Source organism: Centroberyx affinis, unplaced genomic scaffold (assembly GCF_046629955.1).
Source record: "Centroberyx affinis isolate AG114_WGS23_722 - 3 ecotype Tasmania unplaced genomic scaffold, CSIRO-AGI_Caff_v1 ptg000399l_1, whole genome shotgun sequence".
Classification (NCBI taxonomy): Eukaryota; Metazoa; Chordata; class Actinopteri; order Beryciformes; family Berycidae; genus Centroberyx; species Centroberyx affinis.
The window spans coordinates 204,998-229,971 of record NW_027279067.1 but is presented as its reverse complement, the minus strand read 5'-3'; the positions used below and the strand labels follow the sequence as shown (position 1 = coordinate 229,971).

General features: G+C 41.7%; 1 protein-coding gene across 8 annotated transcripts in view; it reads right to left on the bottom strand.

Annotated features, from left to right (window-relative positions):
- The window catches only part of tenm4 (teneurin transmembrane protein 4), a 113,317-nt gene that overhangs the window by 71,488 nt on the left and 16,855 nt on the right, over positions 1–24,974 (bottom strand). For 4 of the 8 annotated variants that reach the window (XM_071516339.1, XM_071516340.1, XM_071516341.1 and 1 more), the window contains 2 exons: positions 8,381–8,630; positions 4,940–5,175 (listed from right to left, as the gene is read on the bottom strand). In XM_071516339.1, coding sequence (XP_071372440.1) covers positions 4,940–5,175; positions 8,381–8,630 — 486 coding nt within the window. Of the gene's footprint in view, positions 1–4,939; positions 5,176–6,062; positions 6,162–6,396; positions 6,472–8,380; positions 8,631–18,794; positions 19,017–24,974 lie in introns of all 8 variants that reach the window. The other 4 variants (XM_071516336.1, XM_071516337.1, XM_071516335.1 and 1 more) reach the window with 3 other exon arrangements.

Sequence of the window (24,974 nt, the reverse complement as noted above, 5' to 3'; positions counted from 1 at the left end):
AAACCATGCTATGGTTTGTGATGAATGGAATACATCAAGTTTCTCCCAGTGGAAACTCTTCTATCAAATATGGATATTAGAGAGCACCACCCTGCCTAGTTCCTCCAATCAGATCTCTCTAAATAGCTGGCCCAAGATTATGAGACTTTCTAAATTACTGAATGTACAAAACACATGCAAAGAGTAAAGATTATTTTTTATTATTATTATTATTTTTTTTTTTTTTGATGCACACTAGATGAACAATGCAACATGTTTGTTCAACTAGCTTGATGGTTTCTTCATACAAGACAAGCAAGATGAGTGTGCAACAGTGTGGTTATCAAAGAGGTAAAACACAATGCAAACATCCCATAAGATGATATAAATTCAACAACAAAACAGCCATCTGTCCCCTGTCCTTCCAACGCCTGTGGAATTGACTGTATCAGTGGAAGACACAACCAGTGAAGAGACAGATGGTTTGGGTTGTCATTTTGTAAGTTCCAGAAGAGACATTCCTTTTGATTTGTAGCTCTACATTGACTGGAGAAACAGAAACAGAGTCAGTGTATGTTGCTGGCAGAACAATCGCATCAAAGGCACCAGACAGAGTGTCGTTCCAAGTGTCCTAGTAATCACTTCTTTGTGGGCCCCGTTCTTCATCCCAGCCTTCCCCAAGGCCTCTAATGGAAAATGAGTTGGAGAGCCTTTCCCCCCTTAAAGATTTACTCGGGCGCCTCCTTGGTATCTATGATATGCAGCGCGTTGGACCTGGGCCAGTGAAGAGCCTCCTGAAAATTGTTTTGCTAGCTTCTCAAACTTTGCAGAGACAGTGTGCAGAGACACTGAGAAGGCAGCTAGAATTGGCTACTAAATGAAGACAGGTTGTAGGAATAACAAGGTGCTTCTAATGAGAGGGCCACTGGCACAGACAAGCTGTGTCTGTGTTCCAGCAATGCCACTGACCTGTCAAGAGTACTGCACTTCGTAGCATTGCCCATTTTGTCCTGAGCACATGTCGTGCACTCCTTTCGCTTATCTCTTGGCAGGAAGTTGGGTCACACCATGTGCCAATTAGGGAACAGAAGTACTGTAGCAGAAGCCTTCTCAGCCAATCTGAGGAATACTGCGCCCATTGCTGTGGGTGATCTGCCAACGTTCCTGTGCGTCTATCCTCTGATCTCAACAGCACTTTCCAACTAGTATACACTTCAAGGGAAGCTATGATGAAGAGAGACTTTTTTTTCTTGTCTTACTGGTCAAAACCATCCAATACTGTGTAATATCTAAAAAATAAGACAAACTATCATGAGGTATTTCCAAAAAAATTCAGCCAGTAAGAAATATAGTATGCGCTGGTGTGAAAAATGTATCCTCACTCATCTGTCAGTGAGTAGGCTATGCACATTAGTAACCATATGGCTAATTAATCTTTTTTAGACACTTCAATGAAGGAGTGTTGAATGTGGCAGCCATCAGTTGCTCATTTTTCACCTAATTGCTTTTACACCTCTCTTACACTGGCAGTCTATGGTGTAAACCACCACTTTTTTTGCAATCTCATGTTGTGGTGAACTTTGATTTGCACATTAATACAAATTCAAATTTGTTGAGGCAAGTAACTGCCAAAATGTTTTTAGCACATAGCGCCACTGACATGCTGTATTTCTCTAAAAATAAAACACTGTAAAAACACTAATGAAGCATAATGAAAAACTGACAGGGCATTAGTTTGGGGATTTCAAATGCACAAGATTGGAATTGCAAATGTAGTTTGTTTTTTTCATTTTCAGTGCGTCAGCAATCGAGATGGCCTTTTGCACTTTTGAGTTTTGTGTTTGTGTTTTGGGTGACTGCATGATGCATCAGGGTGTGTTTCTCCTAGTATCCCTGCAGTCAGAATTGGCTGAATTTTAGAGGTAAAAACAATGAGAAAGCATACCGGTCAGTATATCAAAAGCACAGAACAATTTGAACTACCTGTACAGATCGAGAATCGCTTCTCGAACAGCACAGCCTGTCCAGTGCCACAGAGGGAAGCCTATATACAAACACTACCATGCCACCAAAGAATACACCTTAAGAACAGAAATAAATTGGTCGGGCACTTTTTCCTTTGGAATCACACAAAACGAGATACTGCGAAAGAATAACAAAAGCAAAACATCATAGAAAGTAGTGTGATTCTGGACTGCTAACAGGCAGAAACACAGGTGAAGAGTGTTGCAGTGTAGCCTTTTCTGGGTTGGATGCTCATGCAGTGAATTTTTTTCTGGGGCCCAACCTCTTTGTCCTTGGCTGGATACCCAGTGTGAATGGAAGTGAACACAGGAGGATACTGATGACCTTAAAATGGCGAACATATAACAAATGTGCTAATGAGCGAGCGACCACAGAGAAAATAGTGCCGCGTTAAACCCCCCCCCCCAACCTTTTTGCACTTCAAAATGTGCAGATTTACAAGGCTGCACCGAATAAAACCATGCTGCAAGTCAAAACATCTGTCATGAGGCGTAATTGGGTTCATTAGACATCTCACCCAGAGTTTCCAATTACAGGCCTCAATAATTAATTGCACTTGAAATTAAATATATTTTCTCATCAGCATTTAATTAAATATGGCCCTCGTTCTTGATTGGAAATTCCGATCTTAGGGTGAGGTTTGGTCTCCAACATGTTTACTTGTGGTGCACCGGGAGATGGTCTGAGTTTTGCGGGGTGTAATTACACAGTGTGATTAAGCACTATCAGCCTGATGGGGCTCTCTGGCACTTGGCCAGGTCACAAACACTAGTCATGCATCTAGACTACATCTACAGCCAAACCACACTGTTGATGCCAAAACAACCCAAACCAGGACTCGTCCCCTCCCATCTTCGCGGATTTAACATTGTTGTATCACTCTCTCGCACAGATCATCACCGTGAGCAGCAACCAGCTGATTATTTTTTTTTTTTCCGGGAATCTCAAATGAAACAATTTAAATGATTCTGGTGACAAAAAAAATGAATAATCAGATTTTAGTTCGTTTGGCCTCGGGCAGGAGCAGAAACGATAGCTTCATGATTGTTATGCCATAATGCATATGTATAACAAATGTCTTCAATGGAGAATCCATTTTTCTCACTGATGAAGACCTTGCAGGAGGATCTGGCTGCTCTTTCATTGACTTCATACAAATGAGCTACAGTGTTCTCACCATCCCTCCATTTGAAAAACTCCATTTCTTTTTCCGTGCAAGGCTGAATTTAACTGTGTAACCATTTATATGTTAAACAGGTGCTCAAATGCCAATCAAATGTATATTATATGGTAAAATATATGAAATAGAGCTGTGCATCATCTCCTGCATTTGATTTTGTAAGAATGGACAATGCTGTCGTCCCATTCCTTGGATCAAAAATGTGCTGCTGGCAGTTGGGTTTTTTTCATGTAGAGTCTGTCTATCCATGAGAGGGAGTTAGAAACTGTCAATTTTTAAATCCTGACCTAAAACATACCTACCACTGAAATTACATTTCTCTCTCTCCTCTCCCCTCACTGCTCTACAGAAGCCCTATGCCCCAAATCCTGTCACTTATTCCTTGAAAACGTGCTGTATGTTGTTCCTCCTCCCTGCTCTGGTCCTGTTCATCATTTCTTCATCAACAACTCACCCACTCTTTTGGCCAAGTTCATACCACCAAATCAGCCAACACATGCTCTCCTCACTACACTGGAATGGACCTCACCCCACATACTGGACTCACTCCCCACACCTGCTCCAAACCCTCTTGCTACTAACTGCTCTGTGTTTCTTTCTTTTAAGTAATAATCTGCAGTGTTTTCATATAAATAAATGTCTGTTTTGCTACTTTGCTACACCGATTGACACCCACACAATAGTGATTCAACCTATACTCAGTTCATGAGAGCTTTCACGTTTGCTGTTCTGAACATCCGGTGTTCGGTATTTCTTTTTCCAGTGAAAAAAACCCTCTGGCACACAAGAAGTGATGCGTTTTACGCTACTGGCAGCAACAACAGCTTGCTTGAAAGAAATAAAACTAAGAACTGGGTATAGCATGAGCAGCTATCGCCACCATGCTGAACAGACAAAGAAAAGAGCGCTTCCTACAGAAACTCAAACTCCACCAACAGAAAATCCAAGGAAAAACACATCACAGTACTGGCAACACTGTTTGACAAGTGATTTCTGAGAAGTGCAGTGCAAAAACACCACAGCAATGAGCGCTAAGCACCAAAGATGTTGCCAAGAAAAATAAATAAAACCTTTAATACCTTTAATTTCCTCTAAAATGTATTGGTTTCTTTTTTGTGTGTTTTTATCAACTGTTGTCTGATGTAAAACGCATTTTGACAATCCATTTGTGAAATGTAGTGGAAACAGTCTTGTATACAGATCACACACACAAATGAGGCACTATACTGCCAGATATGAATATCATTTCCTTAGGGAGTGGCACCAGTCGGAAAGAGCACAACTCTAATAGCATATCTAATAGCATAAGTCAGATATAACAGCTGATAGTCCACAACCAGCTGGGACCTGGTTATGCTGGTCAGGGGCCTCTGACTCAAATAGGATGAATATTCTCTTGTGTGATGGCTGATGTGCTCCATCTTTTTAATTCTTTCCCTATCTGACCTAATCACAAGAGCAAGAATCCGGCTTGCCCGTCTCTGCAGACTCAGTCAACCCAATCTATGAATGATAATGTTATTTCGAATGAGGTGTGCGGGCGAAGAGTCAATCTTCGAGTCCCTATATAACCCTGCTCATATGTGGTGGAGAGTGCAGATTCAACACTATTAAAATGGATAATAGCGGAAACACAATGGAGCATGGACTTTTCTCCCTGTGTCTGCAGTAAAGTGGGGGGTGGGGTTTGGGGGGGTGGGGGGGGTAAGGTGGAGGTGCCTGCCCCGGTGTGTGAGAGCATCAGAGGTGACTCACCGATGAAATAGGCCAACAGGAACACCAGCGTTACTGAGATGAGGATGGCACTGAGAGCAGCACATTTCCAGTTGCAGTGCTTATAGGGCTTCTTCAGGCTGAAGGCGGGTCGAGAGAAGGTGTTGCGAGGCAGAGGGCGAGGGGGAGGCGAGTAGACCGTGCTGGAGGTCAAAGGGTATCCCGGCGATGTCGTGCAATACATCGGTGACGTTCCACCTGGCTTGAACAGGAAGTGTCTGGAAAGGGAAACATTCTCTTTGTGAAACGGCCTCAATAAAAACAATCAGTATCGTGTATAAGTGTCATGGAGTGCAGTCCCTTCTGCTGGTAAGAAATTCTGTCTCCAAGCACATTCAATACTGTTACCATAGTCACGCTTCTGCTAGGTTAGTGAGAATACTAAAGCATATTGGGTTTTGTCCAATCGAAATTGTGAATCAATATGAAATCTAATTTACAGGACTAGTGACCACAGCGGGCCCTTGTTAATTCATGCCAGCATGGTGAATAGTAATTCACTGTGTCAGAGCTATCCAGAGGAGAGAGATATATATAGCTGCAGCATGGGGTTGAGGAGATTTATTCGCCCTTGAAGAACATGGCTGGTTTTCTTAGAAAACATGTGTAGAGCTGCATGCCCAAGTGCCTTATGATCAGCCCATCAGAGAGGCAGTGGCAGCGGCACTGTTGTCAAGCCTCTTTTACTGACAAGTTTACAGGAAGCTCTGGAGCGACAGTGACAAGAATGTGATTGAATGTCACATTTCAATGTGTGATGTGGAAAGTCACTGAAACCATTCTTTATTTATAAAGATCAGGACAAATCTCTTGACATATCCAGTTGTTGCCGTAGGAAGCAACATGGTAACAATGACTCATAAAATGGCCACATTTATCAAAAGCAATATGACATGACGATATGACATAATGCGAATTGTTAGTTGTATTAAATAGGGTAGGCACGGATATAGAGCAGATTTTGGCAATGCAGGAGACAGACTTTGATGATTGACGGCATCTCTAAACAGAGGACGTTTGATGGAAAAACAGCGCAGGCATCACAATGTTTTCATGGCAAAGCAGATTCTGATAGCGTGAGCCAGATAGCAAACATGCAACATACCCGTCGTTGTATGCGGCATCGCGGCGTGCCGACGCCAGAATGTCCATCTCAATGAGGTTGTCCTGTAAAGTCTCTAGGAATGTCTGCTTTGCTATGTTTCTACACACAGGTGGAAAGATGGATATGAAGCTAGTGTGAGATGTGCGTGCAAGGAACACAGAAATGCCAACACAGTATGTGATCACCAAGCAACATTAACAACAACTGACAAATGGGGATCAAGAGGGACAGCACGGGACAAACAAATCAAGGCCCTTATGGAACTACTTCTACAAAGGTGTGAGACAAATAACATCTAGCTCTCTCGCCCCCTCACGTTTGGGCGCTGCCATACCTTGTTTTGTACGAGCCCTGCCCTTCTCTGCAAGCGTCTTGCTCTTCTCTGATAAACATTAGAGTATTCTGGCTCCTTTAAGGTTGTGATTGGAAGAAACGAACAATGCATCACTTACAAATAACGGCCTTAAGGTTTCTAACAATTACTCTGGACAAGTGCAAGAAAAGCACTTGTTTTTCAGATTTTAATTTTATTTTCAGTTGCACATTTACTTGGCACTTGTCATTTTTGACAGCATCCTTAAATACAGTTTTGGGTTTTCTTGCTTAAACGGTTGTTAACAGTCCATAGAATAAAAAATAACACATCCGCAGGTCACAGTTTGTAGAGGCACGTGTCTCATTTCTCCCATAATGCACTCCCCCCCATGAGAGCTCTGTTCCATAAGGGGAGACTGCGGCAATGCAATGGAGAAATGAACTGTCCACATGCAATGGGCAGGCTGAACACGTTCAACGGTACAAGAGAAAAGCCTTGTTTCTGGTCCCTGCCCCCCCCCCCCCAAGGCCTGTAGCAAAGTCTGTTTATTGTCTCACAAGCTTGTGCTCTGGAGGGGAAGAATGCAACTTTTAATGAAGAGAGAGAGAGACGCCTGGCAGAAAGTCTAAAGGAAAGTGGTGAAGCTGGAGAGAGACGACCAACGGCTGGCATCCCTCCAGTGGCGGGCCGGGATAAGACCTACCAGTGCAGGATTTATCAGGGCCATTCAATTCCACAAAAGTGCGGATAGAGGGCCATTATAATGCTATTAACTAAGTAAAAGTGACATTTAATATTTCAGGGTCCGTGTGGATATTACTAATGGTTTCAATTTTATCAGTGGAATTCTAATAATTGATCTTTTTTTTCTTCCCCGGCAATAGGTGATATACAGTACATATGTGGTTTCAGCGGCGCTCTTGCCTGTTGCAAATCCACTCTCTTCGCCATCTGTTTTTCTGCTCCACTGGGGATACCTGTGTGGGATTAACTTTGGAGCTGTATGACGTTTAATCATTCATTACGCCACTAACTGTCCTTCTACCCACTGAAATTAGTGCTCATTTTCCTGTTGACTGAACCGTCTCGCAAAAAACTGGAGGAAGAGACAGTAATTCTGTTCACGGCTGGTTGTTTAGCCGTGCCAAATTAAGTTAGCTATTCTCCTGTCAACAACGGTTTCATTGGTGGTAACTAATTTTAACTGATAGTGTGATTTAAAGTTCTTAATTTAATTATTTTGAATAGATGCTGATAATTAAATCCTCAAAATAAAGAGACAAGCCTTTTCTACTCGTATGATTTCCACCAAAACCAAAGCTACAGTACGACTGCTGATTTAAAGTTGCTCAGCAGGCAATTTTGTCAAATCAAGAAGTTGCGTTTCTTTTTTGGGGAGTTCTTCCACTGCTAGCAGATTAATGTGATCATTAGGAGGTTTGAGATGATTCTGGATTGGCATTCTTGATTCCACAGTGGCTTGTATTAAGACCAGCCAAAGAAATATCAACAGACATTCGCTACAATAACACTTGACAGATCTACTTCACACAAGGGCCTCCTATTGAGAAATGTGCTGGAGAATTGAATACTGATTGATATGAAATAAATAAAACTCAGGGCTGAAGTGGAGGAGCCATGCGGCCTGCTCACGGGAGCCTGAATGTAATTTCACAAGAGCTGTTTCATATCCAACATGATTATAATTACTCTGCCGGTGAAATCCAATAGCGTTTGCACTGTTAGGATCGCTAACCTTAGACGAGAACCAACAAACAGCACTTTTCTCTTGTTTACCACAAAATCATGTTCCGACACAAATCTAGGCCTTTTGCCCCTAGCAGGATATTCCCCATTTTATTGCTTTGCTCCTCGTTAGCACTATGGTAATTTAATATGGAGCAGACAGCATGGAAAGCTGCATTCGATGGCACCGGCTCAAGCTCTGTCTTCTAGATGCCAGCATCACTATACATCATCAGGGAGACAAGTTGCGCAGTACCTTGTTTCCAGGGGGATGTTGCTGTTGAGTAGCCAGTTGTCCTGTGTGCTGCCGGAGTCTTGACCGCTGGCGGGACCCTCAGGAGGAACAGAGCTGTCTGTGGGTGCGGGACTTGGGTTGCTCCGCGGTGTGTAGTTGGCCCTGTTTAGGGAGTTAATGGAGGCCGCATGGTGCTGATGATTGGGTGAGTGGGAGTGGGAGAGCGGTAGAGGAGGCGTCCGCAGCCGAGAGTGGTTTTGAAACGCTCCGTCTGAAAGCAATGGAGGACAAAGAGAGAGGAAAAAAAAAACACAAAAAAAAAAACAACAACACGTTAGAGAACGTTTTAAAGAATGATTCCACTCATTTCATGTTCGTTTTGAGTCACTTTTGAATCCTGTGAGAAAAATGGTTACCTTTGGAAGCACCATCAAAGACACCCACATTCACAGTTTGTTCGCTAACACAGAGTTTCAGAAGTGTGGTGGGTCCCCAGAGGTTGCACACTCCAAAAGGTTTGTGTGTGTGTGTGTGTGTGTGTGTGTGTGTGTGTGTGTGTGTGTGTGTGCATGTGTGCTGCGAGGTTCAGATAAAGCCATTGCTCAGTCAATCCTCTGTGGTGTTATTTTACTCTCTCTGCCTCACTGTCCTGCTGGATGGATGATTAGCCATGGCTTCACCAGTAGCACATAAAGTAGCACCTACACCGAAGAGTCTGATTACTGAAGAGCTGCAGAGCAACTACGGCAACCATTCTGAACAAAACCCTCCCTCTCTCTGCTCATTGCTTCTCCCAACTGGTCTCTACCAGAGTGTGCTCTCTGCCTCCCATAGAGACCTGTGACAGTTTACTCAGACCAGACACTAGTCCTTGTGTAAAGAGAGCTACGTGTCGGCCTGTTTGTGAAACTGACAGATTTTTTTTTAGCGTTTATTTAGCGAGAGAAGGTTGTCTGAGCATGCATGCCCTGCTTCACACTCTCACAGATTTTCTGGAAGCTGCCTCGTGCAAAATCATGAGCAGCTCCACTGAAGCAACTGGGATTGACTGCATTGCTCAAGGACACCTCATCAGTAGTTGTTGAGGGAGAGGAGAGTGTTTCTCATTTACTTTCCCCACCCAGATTTTCCCAGATTTTAACCCGCAACCATCCAGTCGGCCTGAAGTAGGCCTGAAAATGTCATAGTACGATTATCTTGACCGAAATTATCTTGATATACAATATTACCTCAATAATTATTAAAAAGATGAATATTTTAGAAACAGTATTGTACTATGCCTGAAAATGTATCATGTCAATCACAAGACATTTGATTTATTTCTTAAAAAACAAAATTATAAAATGCTGGTTTAGCTCATAGAAACTGTAAGGATAGTTTTAAACAACACAAATAAAAATCCAAATAACAGCATCTAAAATAAATAAAGCGCTGCCCTGGTAGATAGACAGATACCTGGCTTCGCTTCGCATTCATGTGCTCCAGCGCTGCCCTTCACTGTCAACAGTATACCGTAATATGGTTGTACTCGCTGACCAGCCCTCCCATCCTTGGTATTATACACAAACATTAGCTTTCTCTTTTGGTAACAATCTGTCATTATCAACTGCCAAGATTTTCCGCTGTCAACCTCTTTGGAACTCATTCCAGCGGTCAAGTGCTGTCTTTAGCAGCCAAAAACCCTTTCTTTGTTTCATCAGGTATTTTACCAGCTCAGCTGTCACTTTGCATCTGGGGGTTTTTGGATATGAGGTCTACAAGATCAGATTGTACCCAGTGGTCTTATATGCACGATTTGATACTCCCAGCACTTCACAAGATAAAAGACTGATGTCCTTGTGCACTCTGTATCCATTTATTTCCACGTCTGCTAAGCCATTCATCAATCAATGAACTCCTGGCTTTACACAGAGTGAAAGAGTGGCTTTTCTTTATAACAGCAAGCCTCCTTTATTTCACAGATATCCACAACACTAAATTGCCAATTTACAGCAGAGGGAGTAAAATATAGACACGCCGAAGGCTTATTTTGTATCATCAGCTCCTTCATTAAAGCAATACCCACTTGGGCCAGTCGAGACGCTCAGGGCCATTTCAGATATTTTTTTGGTCAGGGACATAAAGTTCCTTGCAATATCAACATGTGTCCGTCAAGCTAGTCTGGTAAACAAACTGTGCAGGTACAAAACTAGCTGAGCTGAGAACAAAGCAGTGGCATTAAGCTTCAGGGCTCGAAGCATTATGGGACAGGGTTAATACAACCTCAGTTGAACAGCAGACTTCAAGTGACAGTGCAGAGAGAGAGAGCCCATTGTGTTCATGTGGGAAGTGCCGAAGGATGGCACAGCAAGGACAAACAAGTGACTAAAATCAAGTGTGTGGCATTTAATCCTCCAGCAACTGCTAAACTCTCTTCCTGTAAGCCTTTACACAGGCATGTGCTTTACAGGAAGCCCGTCGATTTTACACATATTCACCGATATAGCGTTTCACCTCGTTTCTATTTGTATACTGTACATTTCATTAGCCTTCAACAGAGGAGAGAATGCCAATTTTCACTCAGTTTTGAGCCCGGCTCACAGCCACATAGTCCACATATTTTTTCAGCCAGTCATTGTAGGATCAGCCGCTGACAGAAACCTTCTTATTCCTTTTCATTTTAGAGAGAGCGCTATATCATTTGTCTGTTGCAATGACAGATGGTTCCATACGAAGACACTTTCACACAATGCTGCCCTCATAATTAGCCCCACCTCTCAGACACTGGGAGAGGCACACCACAATCCTAATGAAAAATAGACTGGTGTGAGGTAAAACCACAGAATTGTTGATGACCTCCCTTCTGCTCGGTAATGTACCTGATCCCTAAAGTCATTAACAAGGTTATGCTAATTAGATGCGGGGACAGCGGTAGACATAGTTGAAGAAATATATCACAAGGACAAATGCATCATGGCGCTGGAATGCATTAACTGCTCACTAAACAAATAATTTACTCCTTATGGCAATCAGGTAAACGTGGGGAAACGGCTAATAACAAACTTTGGTAACACTGTTTTAAAGACCATATTTGTAATACATTATAAGGGTATCAATACAGGTAAAAGTGCATTCATAAACAGCTATAATCATAGTCAGTCATAATGCTGGATGAATGTCTAAAAATGCAAGTTACTTACAATTCAGTAATATTATTATAACCTATAAGTTAAGTGATATGCAGGTTTACTCAGCATACAGCTTTTAACATTTTATAACACAATAGCTGCATGTTTTTTGTTTTGTTTTGTTTTTTTGGCCAGTGGATCACATGGGGACACATCTTAACTTATCTATCCTTCACTTGATAACTATCCTGGAATTATTTATCATGGTACAAAGTGTCTCCTCTTTTGTTCAACTGATTTATACTTTTTTTTAAATATATTTTCTATTCTTACCATTTCATTGCATTTTTTATGCTTCAAATAATTTTGCAAGATCTTAAATGTAGAAAAACTGAAAACATTATATCATAAAACAGTCCTCAATTGCATCAGGTTCCCCAATGCATCTGTAATACTGTTCAATTTTAAAGCATTGTGCAGTGCTCTGTTTAATGTGTTTGGTGTTATGAGTGATATTATCTCTTGGTATTACAAATCACAATAACAGTGCTTTATAATTTATGTATATTGCTACAATGGATGTGTCAATAAATCTGCTCATAAATTATTATGAACGTTTTTGTACATTTATTGCCCTGCTAATGCATTACAGTCTTCATAGAAAGTGTTTCTACTACTTTTGCGTATGAGCAATCACCATTGTGTGACCAGTAGGAAATGCTAAAGTTTTATTCCACAGAGAAAATACAGCGCTGTAAACAGAAAGAATGCAGGAGGAGAGCACTGCATCATGATTTACATTCACTACTTGACTGCATCCACTTCGGACTTTGCCTGCCCTTGTCCGAACAACAGCCCTTCAACAGCCAGGTAAGTAGCCAGTTTTATTTTTGTGGAGATGAGCAGAAAGACAAGAAACAAGACAGTCCATGAGACAAAGAGCAGGGCAACTCCACCCTAACAGATGTGGTGATTCAGCAACAATTATTCACCACTATCCAAAGGACAGGAAAAATAAATGGTTTTCTATTGACCTGCTTTGCACAACGAAATTGGCAAGAAAGGGAGATTCATTTGTTATCAGAGAGACAGAGAAAGGGGACTCTGCTACAATAGCCAAACTTTCACATGGCATTCAAAATAGAAGCCTCAAGATATCCATTCAGTCGGGGAATGTGGGTTTTTCATTTTTCTTTCTAACAGATGTATGCACTGGTTAAGCCCTTCTGACGCTATTCCTAGAGAAGTAATTAAGGCAAATCCACTTCATTAGCTGGGACCCCACCCCACGCCCCGAGAGATAACGGGAATGTCTATGTAATGGCAGGATGTTAGAATTGCTAGGAGACAATTGCCCGACTTGTCTGGTTTCAGATAGCTACAGTACAATATTACAATCCATTGTAATTTGCCCAGAGTTTCATGTACTGTACTTCATGTACAATAATACCACCAATATAGTGTAGATACATTTAAAGAGAAAGAAATTTCCCATTTCCTATGTTTCATATATATATATATTAAGTATGTTAATGCCTTTAAACAACAGTACCATGTACCTTTAAATATGGCACTGATTTAGATCTAGAGGCAACAACTAGCTGAGTTGGCAAACAAGAAAACAACTCATCTTACACAAGAGGGATACAGAAAAATGTAAGTGATCAGCTAGTGACAACCCCCATAGCTTGTTTCTTACACTACATTTTTGCAATATAGCATGTTAACAGTGACTTTTAGCTTCAGGCTGTCAATCATGATGCCATACTATGATTGAAAAATAAGCCTGCAAACGGCAAATCTCACCCTCCACATCAGCTGGCTTGTTTGCCCTGCCTGACTACAGTCAGCAATAGAAGTCATGGAAAAATTCACTACTGTATACCAGTAAATCAGTGAAGGGAGAGATCAGCCTATATTACACATCGGATACCTTAGCTACTTGATGGTAAAACAAGCAAAGCACTTCTGTGGTTAGGAGTTAAGTAATTATTCTGTTTGGGAGTAGTCAAATAGTGTTAAAGCAATCAATGTAAGCTCGGTCAAGTAAGCTTGCTGCAGTGTCATGGGCACTGTGCTGTGCAAATGGTGAATGGTTACATTTAGAAAGTGAAACTGATGTGATACCTGCATTCAATCTACAGTTACATTGACACTCCTGGAATGCTATTCGGCCAGTCATAATGTGTGGTCAACTAACTAAATACATTCATAAATAACAGAAATTTGAAAAGCAGCAGCATTTTAACCCTCCAATAATCCTAAATTGGTTGACATCTACACATGACTGACTTTCTGTGGCCCTGTCACATCTGTTTACTTGTGCAGAAACCCTAGGTACTGACTGAATCACCACTCTGTGCAGCGTCTGGACAGAGGGTCTATTTCCAAACGGTGACAGCGGATAAAATCCACAGCATCGATGGTCACACCTGATGTAATAAAGTGATATGACATGCCCCGGACACCCGATCAAAGCACTGAGGTGTGAGCCATTCAATACAGAATTAATCAAAAGCTATCCACCAGCCAGATAAATCATTAAATCTTGCTTACTGCTACAACCCCTATGGCTAATCATCGGAGCAAAATTTCCAGCTGAGTAGCATTTGTCTATAAAAATACAAATAGAATTTGTCATGAAGGCAGCGAAGCTGTACTCTCTCCTGGCTCCCTGAAGCTGGCTCTCTCAGCTGGCCCTGCTGTTTCCTACACCATTAGAAAAGTCTGAAGGGAAGAGTCATGCGGGAATACTAGCTGTCTTCCCCGAACTCATTTGAGAGGTAACAGGTACCACAAACAACACATGGTGGGGATAACACTCAGCCCTCTGCTGGCTCTCTCTATGGGAATAGGGGGAAAAAAGACCTTCCAGAATACTAACAAATTTAAGCTCACCTTCATTACTAAGTGGAGGAGAAAAAACAGCTGTTGTATGATGTATATAACACACTGTAACACACCATTTCTCACTGAGGATGCCAAATGAGGTGAAACTGAAAAGAACTGTTCCAAATATTCCATGAAAGTCCCAAATAAATGGCAACATGTTGGGACAAAACCTAACCCTGATTCTGCCCATGAAAAAAAATCTGATTTTTTTTTTTTTTTACCTGAGGGTTATCCCACCTACCAGCAACCCAATCCATTAGGAGCAGTCCTAGCATCTAGCATCTGCTTCTCTCTCCCTTTCTGAGATCAAATTGATTTTCTGTCATTCTATGTACTGCCTTAGCAAGAACAAGCGGTGGTTATCCATGCTCCGTTCTGTATGTCACTCTACTGTATATCTATCAAGTGGCTTGAAGATTTTGTAAGAGGGCACAGATGGTCTGCAATTATCATGGTATGAAAGTAATGCGTCTCCATTTATCTCTATGAGGAGAAGATATGTAGCTATGCAAAATGCATTATCCACGGTCTCTGTGCACTGATGAACAGCAGGTTGAATGGAACTGGACAAATCATCTTTTGGCTCCAGTTCATCTAGATAACTCAACATCAACATCAAGAGAAACAGCTCAAAATTCCTTTTCATATGTCAACTCAAATGTGCAGAAAAACAGGGGCATGGCATGTGAGTGCCATGTGCTGCTCATTAAATTATTATTTAGCCTCAGATAGTTTCATTCCTCATGGTGTCTGCGGCTAAATTACTTTCTGGGGTGACCTCTTTTAACCACATTTGCTCCGTCCTTGCTGACACGGGAGATGATTAAGCAGTTCAAATGAAGACTTATTTGAATTCTCTCATAGCCATGTCCCCAAGCCTTCCACCCAGCTAAGCATTCCTGCTTGGTCAGCTGTGAGGAGGCGTTGTGCCGGCCCTTTCACCAGGGAGCCCAACTGCATTGAAAGCCAACACTGGCCCGACCCCATGCTGTTTTGCATTAAGAGATGCTAATACAGGGAGGCTGCAGTGTCTCAGATCTCAGGGCTCAGTGTGGCAGTGGGCTCCCACTGGCAGTGCTCCCCAGGAAGAAGGCCCTCGGAGAAAGCCAGGGGCCACAGTGAAACACATGCTCCACAAAAGGACTGCAGGCTTCAGCGAGCAGCCTCGTCAGCCTTACAGAAGCCCTGGCTCAGTATTCTTCAAAAACGAAAACAGTATCCCGCAAAAAATAAACATTTCAGCCTTGGAGGCTTCTAATGTGAATAACGATATGCTGCTGAGAGCATTTACTCGTTCAAAATCCAGCAGAACATTTTTAAGTCCTGTACGTGGGCTCAAAGATGACCTTGAGCAAATGTAATCTGAAGTGATAAAAAGCCACCTGTTTTCCAGTGCAACAGATACACTATGAGCCAATTATTTTAGGCATACATAGTTTTCTGTGGTTGTTTACTGATAGCAAAAAAGTAAATATTCCCTTCACCGTGTCAACTCTGAATTTGAATATTTCTTCAATGACTGACCTGTGTGTCAAAGAGATCTGATTTGATATTCCAGTCATTTTTACTATGGTGACTTTTGAATTAGCTTTTGTGCACATGTAATTCCCACTGAAGAACCTGAGATGCATACTAAACTCCAGATTTCACTACATTTGGAAACATGAAGCCTTTTTTTTCAACCAGAATCCCAGCATCTGCACAAAAACAGAGAACATGAGCGTTCATTTTCCATATATATTCTCCACAGTTTGGAGAATTCATGATCTTTGGTTTGATCATGTTGGCAATGCAGTCGTGTTTCCATATCCCTGTTCTGCATATCCCAAATCTATACGACACCCTATTTCCCTGATTCCATTTTGTCACTTTGAGAAGCTGAGGATTATACAGCTAAAGGGAGAGTAACATGTTATAATATAGTCATTTCATTTAATGAAATAGTGAAACCAGCCTGGGTTGATAGAGTTATCTAGTTGTGTATATTTTGTATCTCAATAGCTTTGGGGACTTGAAAGGTAATCACATCTAAAGAGCCATCAGGAAACAAACCATGACAGAAATCCACAATCTCCTTCTATGAATCTATACACAAAACTGATCAGAGCAAATACTAAAAACACACTACAATATCCTACATCTAGATAAACCACAGAAATGGTCATTTTTTACCAAGGGGACTGCTTGAACTACAAATTTGAAGTCACTTTTTCATTAAAAGTCAAGTAGCTGCTTCGAAGAACAGACAGTGGGAGTACATCCTCCGATCCTCCAAGTGCAGCCTCCGATGTTAAGTCATTTGGATGTGATGTGTAAATGCACGAGAAGGCATGGAGCAAACTCACACGGCTCATTAGGTGGTTTAAGTGAACAAATAGTGGAGACTCTCTTCTTATTGTAATTGGCTCCTTACTGCTGAAGACTTTCTGTGATCAAACAATGAAAAATGGTAAAGCACTCAAAGGAAGAGTAATTTGCATAATTTACTGCTTATTTACATGCAACTACAATAGGGTGAAAGGTCCTCGGAGTGGAGGAGAGCATCAATGTGAAGAGTGCTGGTTTAGGTTACCTAGATATGAAACTGAGAAAAGGCTTTGCACCCCCTGGTAGGAGCCACAGAGAAACATGTTACACTCTGCGACTTTAAAGGAATCTTACAAAGCCTCAGGACGACTAAGGTAGCGACTAGGGCCGGGAGAAATTCCCCCCCCCCGATCCTTTCTTACCCCTTACTGACAGCCCCAGGCCAACCTAAACGCTGTACCTATGCAAATCACTGCCATTGTTACAAGACAAATCTGCTGCAGTAAAGGCCATTCCCCCACCCATGTCCCCTTAAGCACAGCCATGTCACTGCTGGGTGACCAGCATCTTGCTACTTTGGAATTAGGGGGGAGATTTGCAATGGGATTAATAACTCATTCTCCAGGCTTTCTGAGCAGGCAGCTGGGGCACTTTGGAGTTTGATGTAATTCCACCCTTTGGGTAGTTAACTTGTAAGTCTGATCAATTATTTAGACCATTTTATTTTGTTTTGTGTTTTCCGTGCCAGTGGGAGAAAAAGTAGCGGCTCTACTTGAAAGGCGTCCACGTTCAAATATCAAAAAATACCTTGTTCAGCATGCATATTCATTACTTATGGGAGAAATGCGACATAAATCGCTAAGTTTAAATGACAACATAGTATTTTATCATGTAGGTGGATCATAAACAGGAATATATAACTTGCTATACACTTCCCAGTATCATATTTGTGACCATAATCATAAATACGGTTTCCTCAGGTTACCTTGAGGAAATAGTAGAAATGATCTTGAGTCCATGCATTTTTCATAACAGCATGCTGTGCAGTGTGATTGTGTGTATTTTTATGAACAAAACAAATGGAATCTGTGTGCATCAAGGCCATCCCATCCAGTAATGAATCCACACAAGAACATTTTCATCTATCTATAGCAATTGGTTGTATAGCAAGAATTATAATACCTTACTGTTTTGCCGAGACAATTAAACCCCAAAGGCCAGCCAAACTGTATTCTCTGCCACACAATTCATTAGTGCCTATGCTGACATTCCATCACAACAACTAATTAAGTAAGTTAAGTACTGATACAATGTATAACACATTTTGACTGCTACTTAGCATGTCTACATTTTTCACAGATGCCGAATGCTTGTCAACTGTCAACATCAGGTTCGCAGTATGAGCAAGACTGTCATTTTCTCAATCTGGCTGAGTGTTAAGTCAACAGCAGCACACACTGAGTATTTCAAGGGGAATGAATAGCTGACATTTATCAATGAGACATCACACTGGGAACATCCAAACCTAATCTGAAACTCAAGGAGCACTGTTATTGTAAGTTGGAAATTGCTATCTCTGTGAATAAGCAAGTAATGAGTGAAGCCTGCTATCAACTTTGAGTAGTTAACAAAATACAAAGCTAAGTCCTCCATGGGGTAATCAGCATTCTGGATAAAACTTCAAATGAGACAGTGCTACATGATGATAAAGCAAGGGCTGTGTTACACCTGGTATGAAGTCTTTTTTATTTATTCTTTATTTCCCTTTCTGTGCTGCGGAGGATGTACTGTATGCGATCTGTTGTTTCTGAAAAAGATAAGAGGGACTGAAGTAGGTTACTCCCACTAGCATCATATTGGAATTGAAGAGAAATATCTGTGACAAACATCTCCTACTGAACCAGAATCTTCCATCTCTTTGAATGAGGCTGTGAACTTTGCAGACCTTGCTTCAGAGCACTGTGCATTTCTCGGGGCTACATACTGGCTCAAAGTTCCTACTCTCTCATGGTGCTCAGTAAAAAAGGACATATTCTAGCCCACAGCCATCTGCATGACCTATAACACAACATGTCCAGCAGGGGAAGGCTAACCTCCAGAAAGCAACAGTAGTTTGAAAACCAACTCACCATCGGCAGTTGCAGTGGCAGGAGCATACAGGTTCCCTGAGCCAGTTTTAACTAAGAATGAATTGGGGCCAAACTCATCCTCAGAGTCAGAGTCCTGGGCTGGCTGAGCCGCACAGTTACCTAGCAACCCTCCCTGGCTCTCATTGGCTGCAAGGGAAGGGGGAGGGTATGGGAGCTGCTCAACAGGGGAGGAGGAGGCGGATGAACAATGCAGCGGAGGACCTGTGGACCACAAACAGAGACAACACATGGGGGGGAAATGAAACACACCCAATCACAGGCAACATCACATAGGAGCAGAACACACACACACACACACACACACACAAACACACACACACACACACACACACACACACACATACACACATGCAAGACTTAACTCTGGCAGTTCAAAAACAAACAGGGGCATATCGTGAACACATCTGCCTTTGTCTCCGCCACCTCACCCCAGCTGGGAAGAACAATATAAACAACTGCAATGACTTTGAGACAGAATAGAAAAGGCAAATGGCTGCGACAGGTTAACATAAATAAAGACAAAACACCTTTTGGGGATCTTAAATGCAAGAAAAAAAAAACATACACTGTTAAGAAGAGAATGATTCCAGGTTACAAATATGATCCTCAAGTATAACAGAAAAAAACAACAAAACTGAACAATGAGGGTGTCTGCTTACGTTGAAGCATAGCCAATAAAAAGATACTTATACATCTATGGGCTAAATACTAGAACAACCATAAAATATCTTTCAAATTCTAAAGATTTTCAGTTTTACAATTCTTTCAAACTATCACCATCTCTGAGGCATTTACACTTCTCCGAACTACAAACCATTAGATTAGTACATTCAAATTTGTGTATTGTGCAGCAGGATAATGAAGTTGCAGTTGTGCTAATTTTAGTCGATTAATTGATTAGTCGATCGACAGAAAATTAATCGATTATAATTTTGATACTCGATTTATTGTTTTATAGTCATTTATAAAGTAAAAATACCAAACATTTGCTGGTTGCAGCTTCATAAATGCAAAGATTTGCTTGCTTTGCTCCAATTTATGTCATTATAAAATGAATACTTTGGGGTTTTTTTGGCTGCTGGTCAGACTAAGTAAGCAATTTTACGAGATGCATCACATTGGGCTCTGGTAACTTGTAACAGGCATTTGTCATTATTTTTTACCTTTTACAGACTAAATGATCAATCAAAAAAATAATTGCTAGATTAATCAATAATGAAAATAATCGTTGGATGCAGCCCTAGCTAATTTAGAGCTCCTTGTTATATACCAATATCCTGATACACAAGTACTTACACACTAATAACATACAATTTCTTCATTCAAGGCTTATTGGCTCCAATCCCCATGCTGTCATGGAATGTTAAATCTCTACAGTGCTCCTATTAATGTGTGATTAACTTCTGATGCAGCTCTGCGCCACGCTGAAAATGGAGTACTTAAGTAACATGACTGCAGCGAACAAAGCCATCAGTTTGGTGCTTCCCCCATCTTCCCATCAGTCCCCCGGTCTTGATGTTGAAATTCCTGCTGACCGGACTATCATCCATCAGGACAGATAAATTTCCTCTCTCTCCGTAATGATCCCTGTAGAGTATTAAAATACGACTCACTGACTCGCATCTAATTAGGAAACAATTAGTGATATTAACATATCAGCTGCAGCCGAACACAAGCAGCCGATGCCCACCGCCCCATAGAGTCACAGTTTGTGCTTTATATATACTTCACACAGCACACTTCATTTCTCTCTCAGCCCTCGAATGCAGGCACAGTAATGGGTGCAGAGGAACAGTGGCCATGCTGTGGGTTAATGACTGTGACACTGTTGTGCTTGAATATACAGCATTGTACAACCGGGACGGGAAGAGCTATAGAACAGAGCATCATTACAGTCATTCCCAGGCTCCCTTGGATGCATCGAAGACACTACATTTAGTGCATGTCAAAACAACAACATGCTGCTGAACAGAGTATCGCTCACTGAGCTAGTATCTGCCGCTATAAAAGACCAGAGGCAAGAATCAGCATCTACCTCTTCCTGAAATGGATGATGCTGTAGAATGGTAGCGACAATGAGCTGCACAAGGTCTTGGATTGAATATTGCACCATTTTACTCAAAAAAAAAAAAAAAAACCAGAATTCATTGGTGAAGCGGGAAAAGATTAAAGTCCTCTAAAAATGGTCAAAGTCATAACCTAAATGAGGTCAAGGTAGTCATGCTTAGCGCCCATTAGTCTTGCACACAAAGGTTTTACTGTCTCTCTGTGTTTAATTAATGCCGGCCCGTGCAATTCATGCCCGACCCGCATGCACCCAAAGTCATGGAGAGGGCCTCCGCGGGCGGGAAGCCACAGCCTGAGACGGATCAGAGAAGTTTCTCCGGCTGCCAGGGTTCATTGCCTTTGCCTTCACTCACTACATTACAGCAGCAAGGAGGGGACCTTTAGTTAGGAGCCCTTGGACCATGAGCTCCTGCTTTAGTCCCTGACAGCTTCAAGAAGTGCCAATGACTGCCTGGACTGGCCTGGCCTGGCCTGCCTGCAAGCTCACCACAGAACATCGCCCCACTATATCAAAGGCCTTAATCTACTCATTAGCAACCCAATTAAAAGACTGGATGAACTTGGTGACCGTTCTGCAGGTAGGGAGAGCTGCTGCTGTTATTGTAACCTTTAGGGCCACACCTTCTTCCAGAAAACCAGGCTGAAGAAGATCATTATTTTTGCATTTTCTTTTAGGAATTTAACTGATGTTAATATCCAGACCGACTTACAGTACAGTGAGTAAGCAGGTAGCTCTTGGACTCGTCTTTGACAGGACACATGGATGTTGATGGACAAGCTTTGACTGTTGCAGGGACAGAACCTGTGACCTTTTGGGTGGTCGCTCTTGCCATCAGGCCAACCCGCCTTTTTTACATGTATTAGACTGCAGGGCCGATACAACAAACAGTGAAGGAATATCTCTCTATTCAGGTTAGATAGGATTAGCTTTATCAGTTTGGGCTGATATTGGCCTTTATTAAATATCGGATATCAGCCAGTCAGGGTCATCCATCGCTGATATGATGGAGGTTCCTCGTTCCTCCACAGCTACATAAAAACACTCTGTAAAAGCTGCAATTAAATTGTGTTTTCATTGATTTCCCCCAAAATTTCCATATTCTGATGATGATTTTGTACAGTGAGCGGGAATTTTTTCATTCCTGGATCCCATATTTTTCCCTACCATTGAATAGGTGTGGTGGGTCGCCCTACTTTAAGCTGCTACCCCTAAAGGAATTCCATTTGTATGGGTTATAAAGAGAGTTTTAGGTTCATATGATGGCCTAAAGCTGTTTCAAAGGCTTTTCCCACACGGCCAAGAATAAAATTCTGGGGGAAAGACTGAATCCTTGCAATTTTAGGATACGATTGCTTAAAGCTACCTCACAACAGCAATGTCATGGTCCCATCTGGATGGCACTTAAATACCAGTGGGCGCCTGTCTCAAAAACTGCCACTGTAATAGGCCTCATGTTGCTTCATAACCCAATAAATAATTACAAAATCAATGAGGCTTTTAACTAGCCATGGGCACACCTTGTACTCCAAGGACCTCTGACAGTCTCTGTATATTATGTCAATATGATCAGTTTCTCTGCGCATGTGTGTGCAAGTGTGGTGCAGGCCTGTGTGTGTGTGTGTGTGTGTGTGTGTGTGTGTGTGTGTGTGTGTGCGCGCGCACGTGCGTCTGTGTGCATGACAGAGAGAATCAGGTATTACGATTGTATGCATATGCACAAGAAATTTATGTTTTAAAAAATTGCCTTTATTTGAGGAGGTTTCTCTAGAATGGCTAGATGGGAGTGAAAATTCAATCAGGTAAATAGAGAATATAATTTGGAGGGAGGATATTATCTAGTGAGAGGAAAACCGAGTAAGAAGAGTCAACATATTTCATCCAGAGTCCTGGTTTTTAATTCTCTCTCTCTCTTTATCTCTCTCTCTCTCTCTCTCTCTGAACCAAGCCATTCCTTTTTAATCCGCCTCTAACCACTATAAATTCAGAAGCTATACATAGAAAGTGATATTCATTCGAGGAGATAAAAGCCGTCATTCTTCAAATACACAACATGGTAAATAAGATCTGTGACTACGTTACTCAAATGTACTGCACACTCCCAATACCAAGCAAGGTGAGGCAGACGTGTGACTCCTCGGTGACAACAGGAATTATCTGTTTGCTCAAGGACTACAGCTTCGGGCAGCATCTATAAAAGATGTAGTGTATTTGCAGACGAGCAGTGAAGAAAAAAACAAACATCTCACCGCCTGTCCTGTACCGTTAACTGATGCCATGCAGCACACAAAGCATACAGGATGCATAAGAATGACTCAGAGTCTCAGCGGGGACTGAACATCATCATCAAACTGCTACTATTGTTGTAATATGCAGCTCGTGTTGAATCTCCATCTTATCACAGAGCGCAACGGTCTACATGCAGGATTAGTGTTGTCACGATACCAGAATTCTGATTCAATACCAATCTAAAAATTCAATTCAACTATGATACCACTATGAAAGCCACCAAGCAATATGCTACCACACTGAATTGGATAGCAACTTCTACACAGGGATTTTGGTATGTCAGTTGGGTGTCTGTCTTTGTCCGCTCTGCAAGCCAAATGGTTTCATATTTCGCTCCTGGCACCAGTTTTGTCAACCAGTTTCGGTGGATTGGGATTCAGTTCAAGACGTGGCGGACTATTTGATGCTGTTGGCGTGTTTTCAGCTGTTGAATTTTACGCTGACTGCTGCCGTCCACCATCAAGACCCAGACAGTGGCTCCATCTATTCCAGTCCTTCTTCTTCTTCTTTTAACTATTCCAAACTGCATGTATACGCCCTCTGGAGGTGACGCTGACATGAAATTTCAGCTTGAAGAACAAGAAAAAAACCTTCACTGTGCGGCTAATCATAATACATTGTGAGCAGCGCTCTATATGTAGCTCTAAATGAAAATGTATCATGACCTGTCATGTTGCTTTGCCTTATATAGCAAGTCATAATATCTCTAATTTATAATTTGGTATGAGTATTGCTATAAAGTATCAAATTACACAAAGTCTAATAGTCAGTCTAAAACTGCATTATATCTATTTATGAATGCATTGTAAGTCAGTGCAAACGGAAAAAGACATCAGTTGGTTTTATAATTAAGCCTATTATGTCAGGCCTAATATAAATGATAGTCTATTAATTGAGTTATACTGGCCTACAAGTTGTGTTGGCCTACAAGATACCTTAATTGGACATTAAATAGCTTTTAAATTGCCTGAGCATCATCAATCCCCTTTCAGCATTGCAGCGTAGTCCCTGATGACGCCCCTATTGCCTAGACTAGTGGCCATGTTTAAAGTGTACAACACGAATGTTCACAAGTCGGGATCAAGTTGTCCTGGAAATGTCTCGCAATACAAAGGCTTTGGAGCTACTAAACCCATGAAAGGAGGTTTGATGCCCTTTTTGATTTTTTCTTACTGACTTTCTCTGTGGCAGTATTTGAGCCCTGCCATGACTGATTAAATGTGCCCTCTAGCCTATATCACTGCTCTTGGTTTGGATTTAACTTCAAAGACTGTGGAAAGGCAACGCTAGTCCTGCCTTTGTGGCACTGGCAGTCTTAGAAATCCAGCTTCTTTGTGAATGCAGGAAGTAAAGCCTTGTAGTGTTGCTGTTGCACTTTAACATGATGGCAGACGGGATAAATACTTTCAACTGGCGAACACGTGATGGTCAACTGCTCAAGATGATCCTTGAACAGAAAGGCCTTCATCTTCACTTAATGCATGAAAAAACACATCTGAAAATGTCAGTCAATCTGCATACCTAACCTAATAAACAGGCCACTTTAATTGGCAGTTGCTAGACAGCACAAACATTTTTAGGTATAAATTGAAATTCCTTCGGGGAATTTATACTGGTTCAAGGTGAGATAGCTTTCCTTGATGCTTGCCTGTATGTGTGGCATTCCACTGCAGTTAGAAACTCTGCTTTGCCATGCATTTGTTGAGCAGTAAATCATGTAAACAGTTACAAAACATGCATCTGTAAATATATTGTAGCGGTTATTCAGCACTGTGAACGTAAATTCACAGTCACTTTCAATTTGT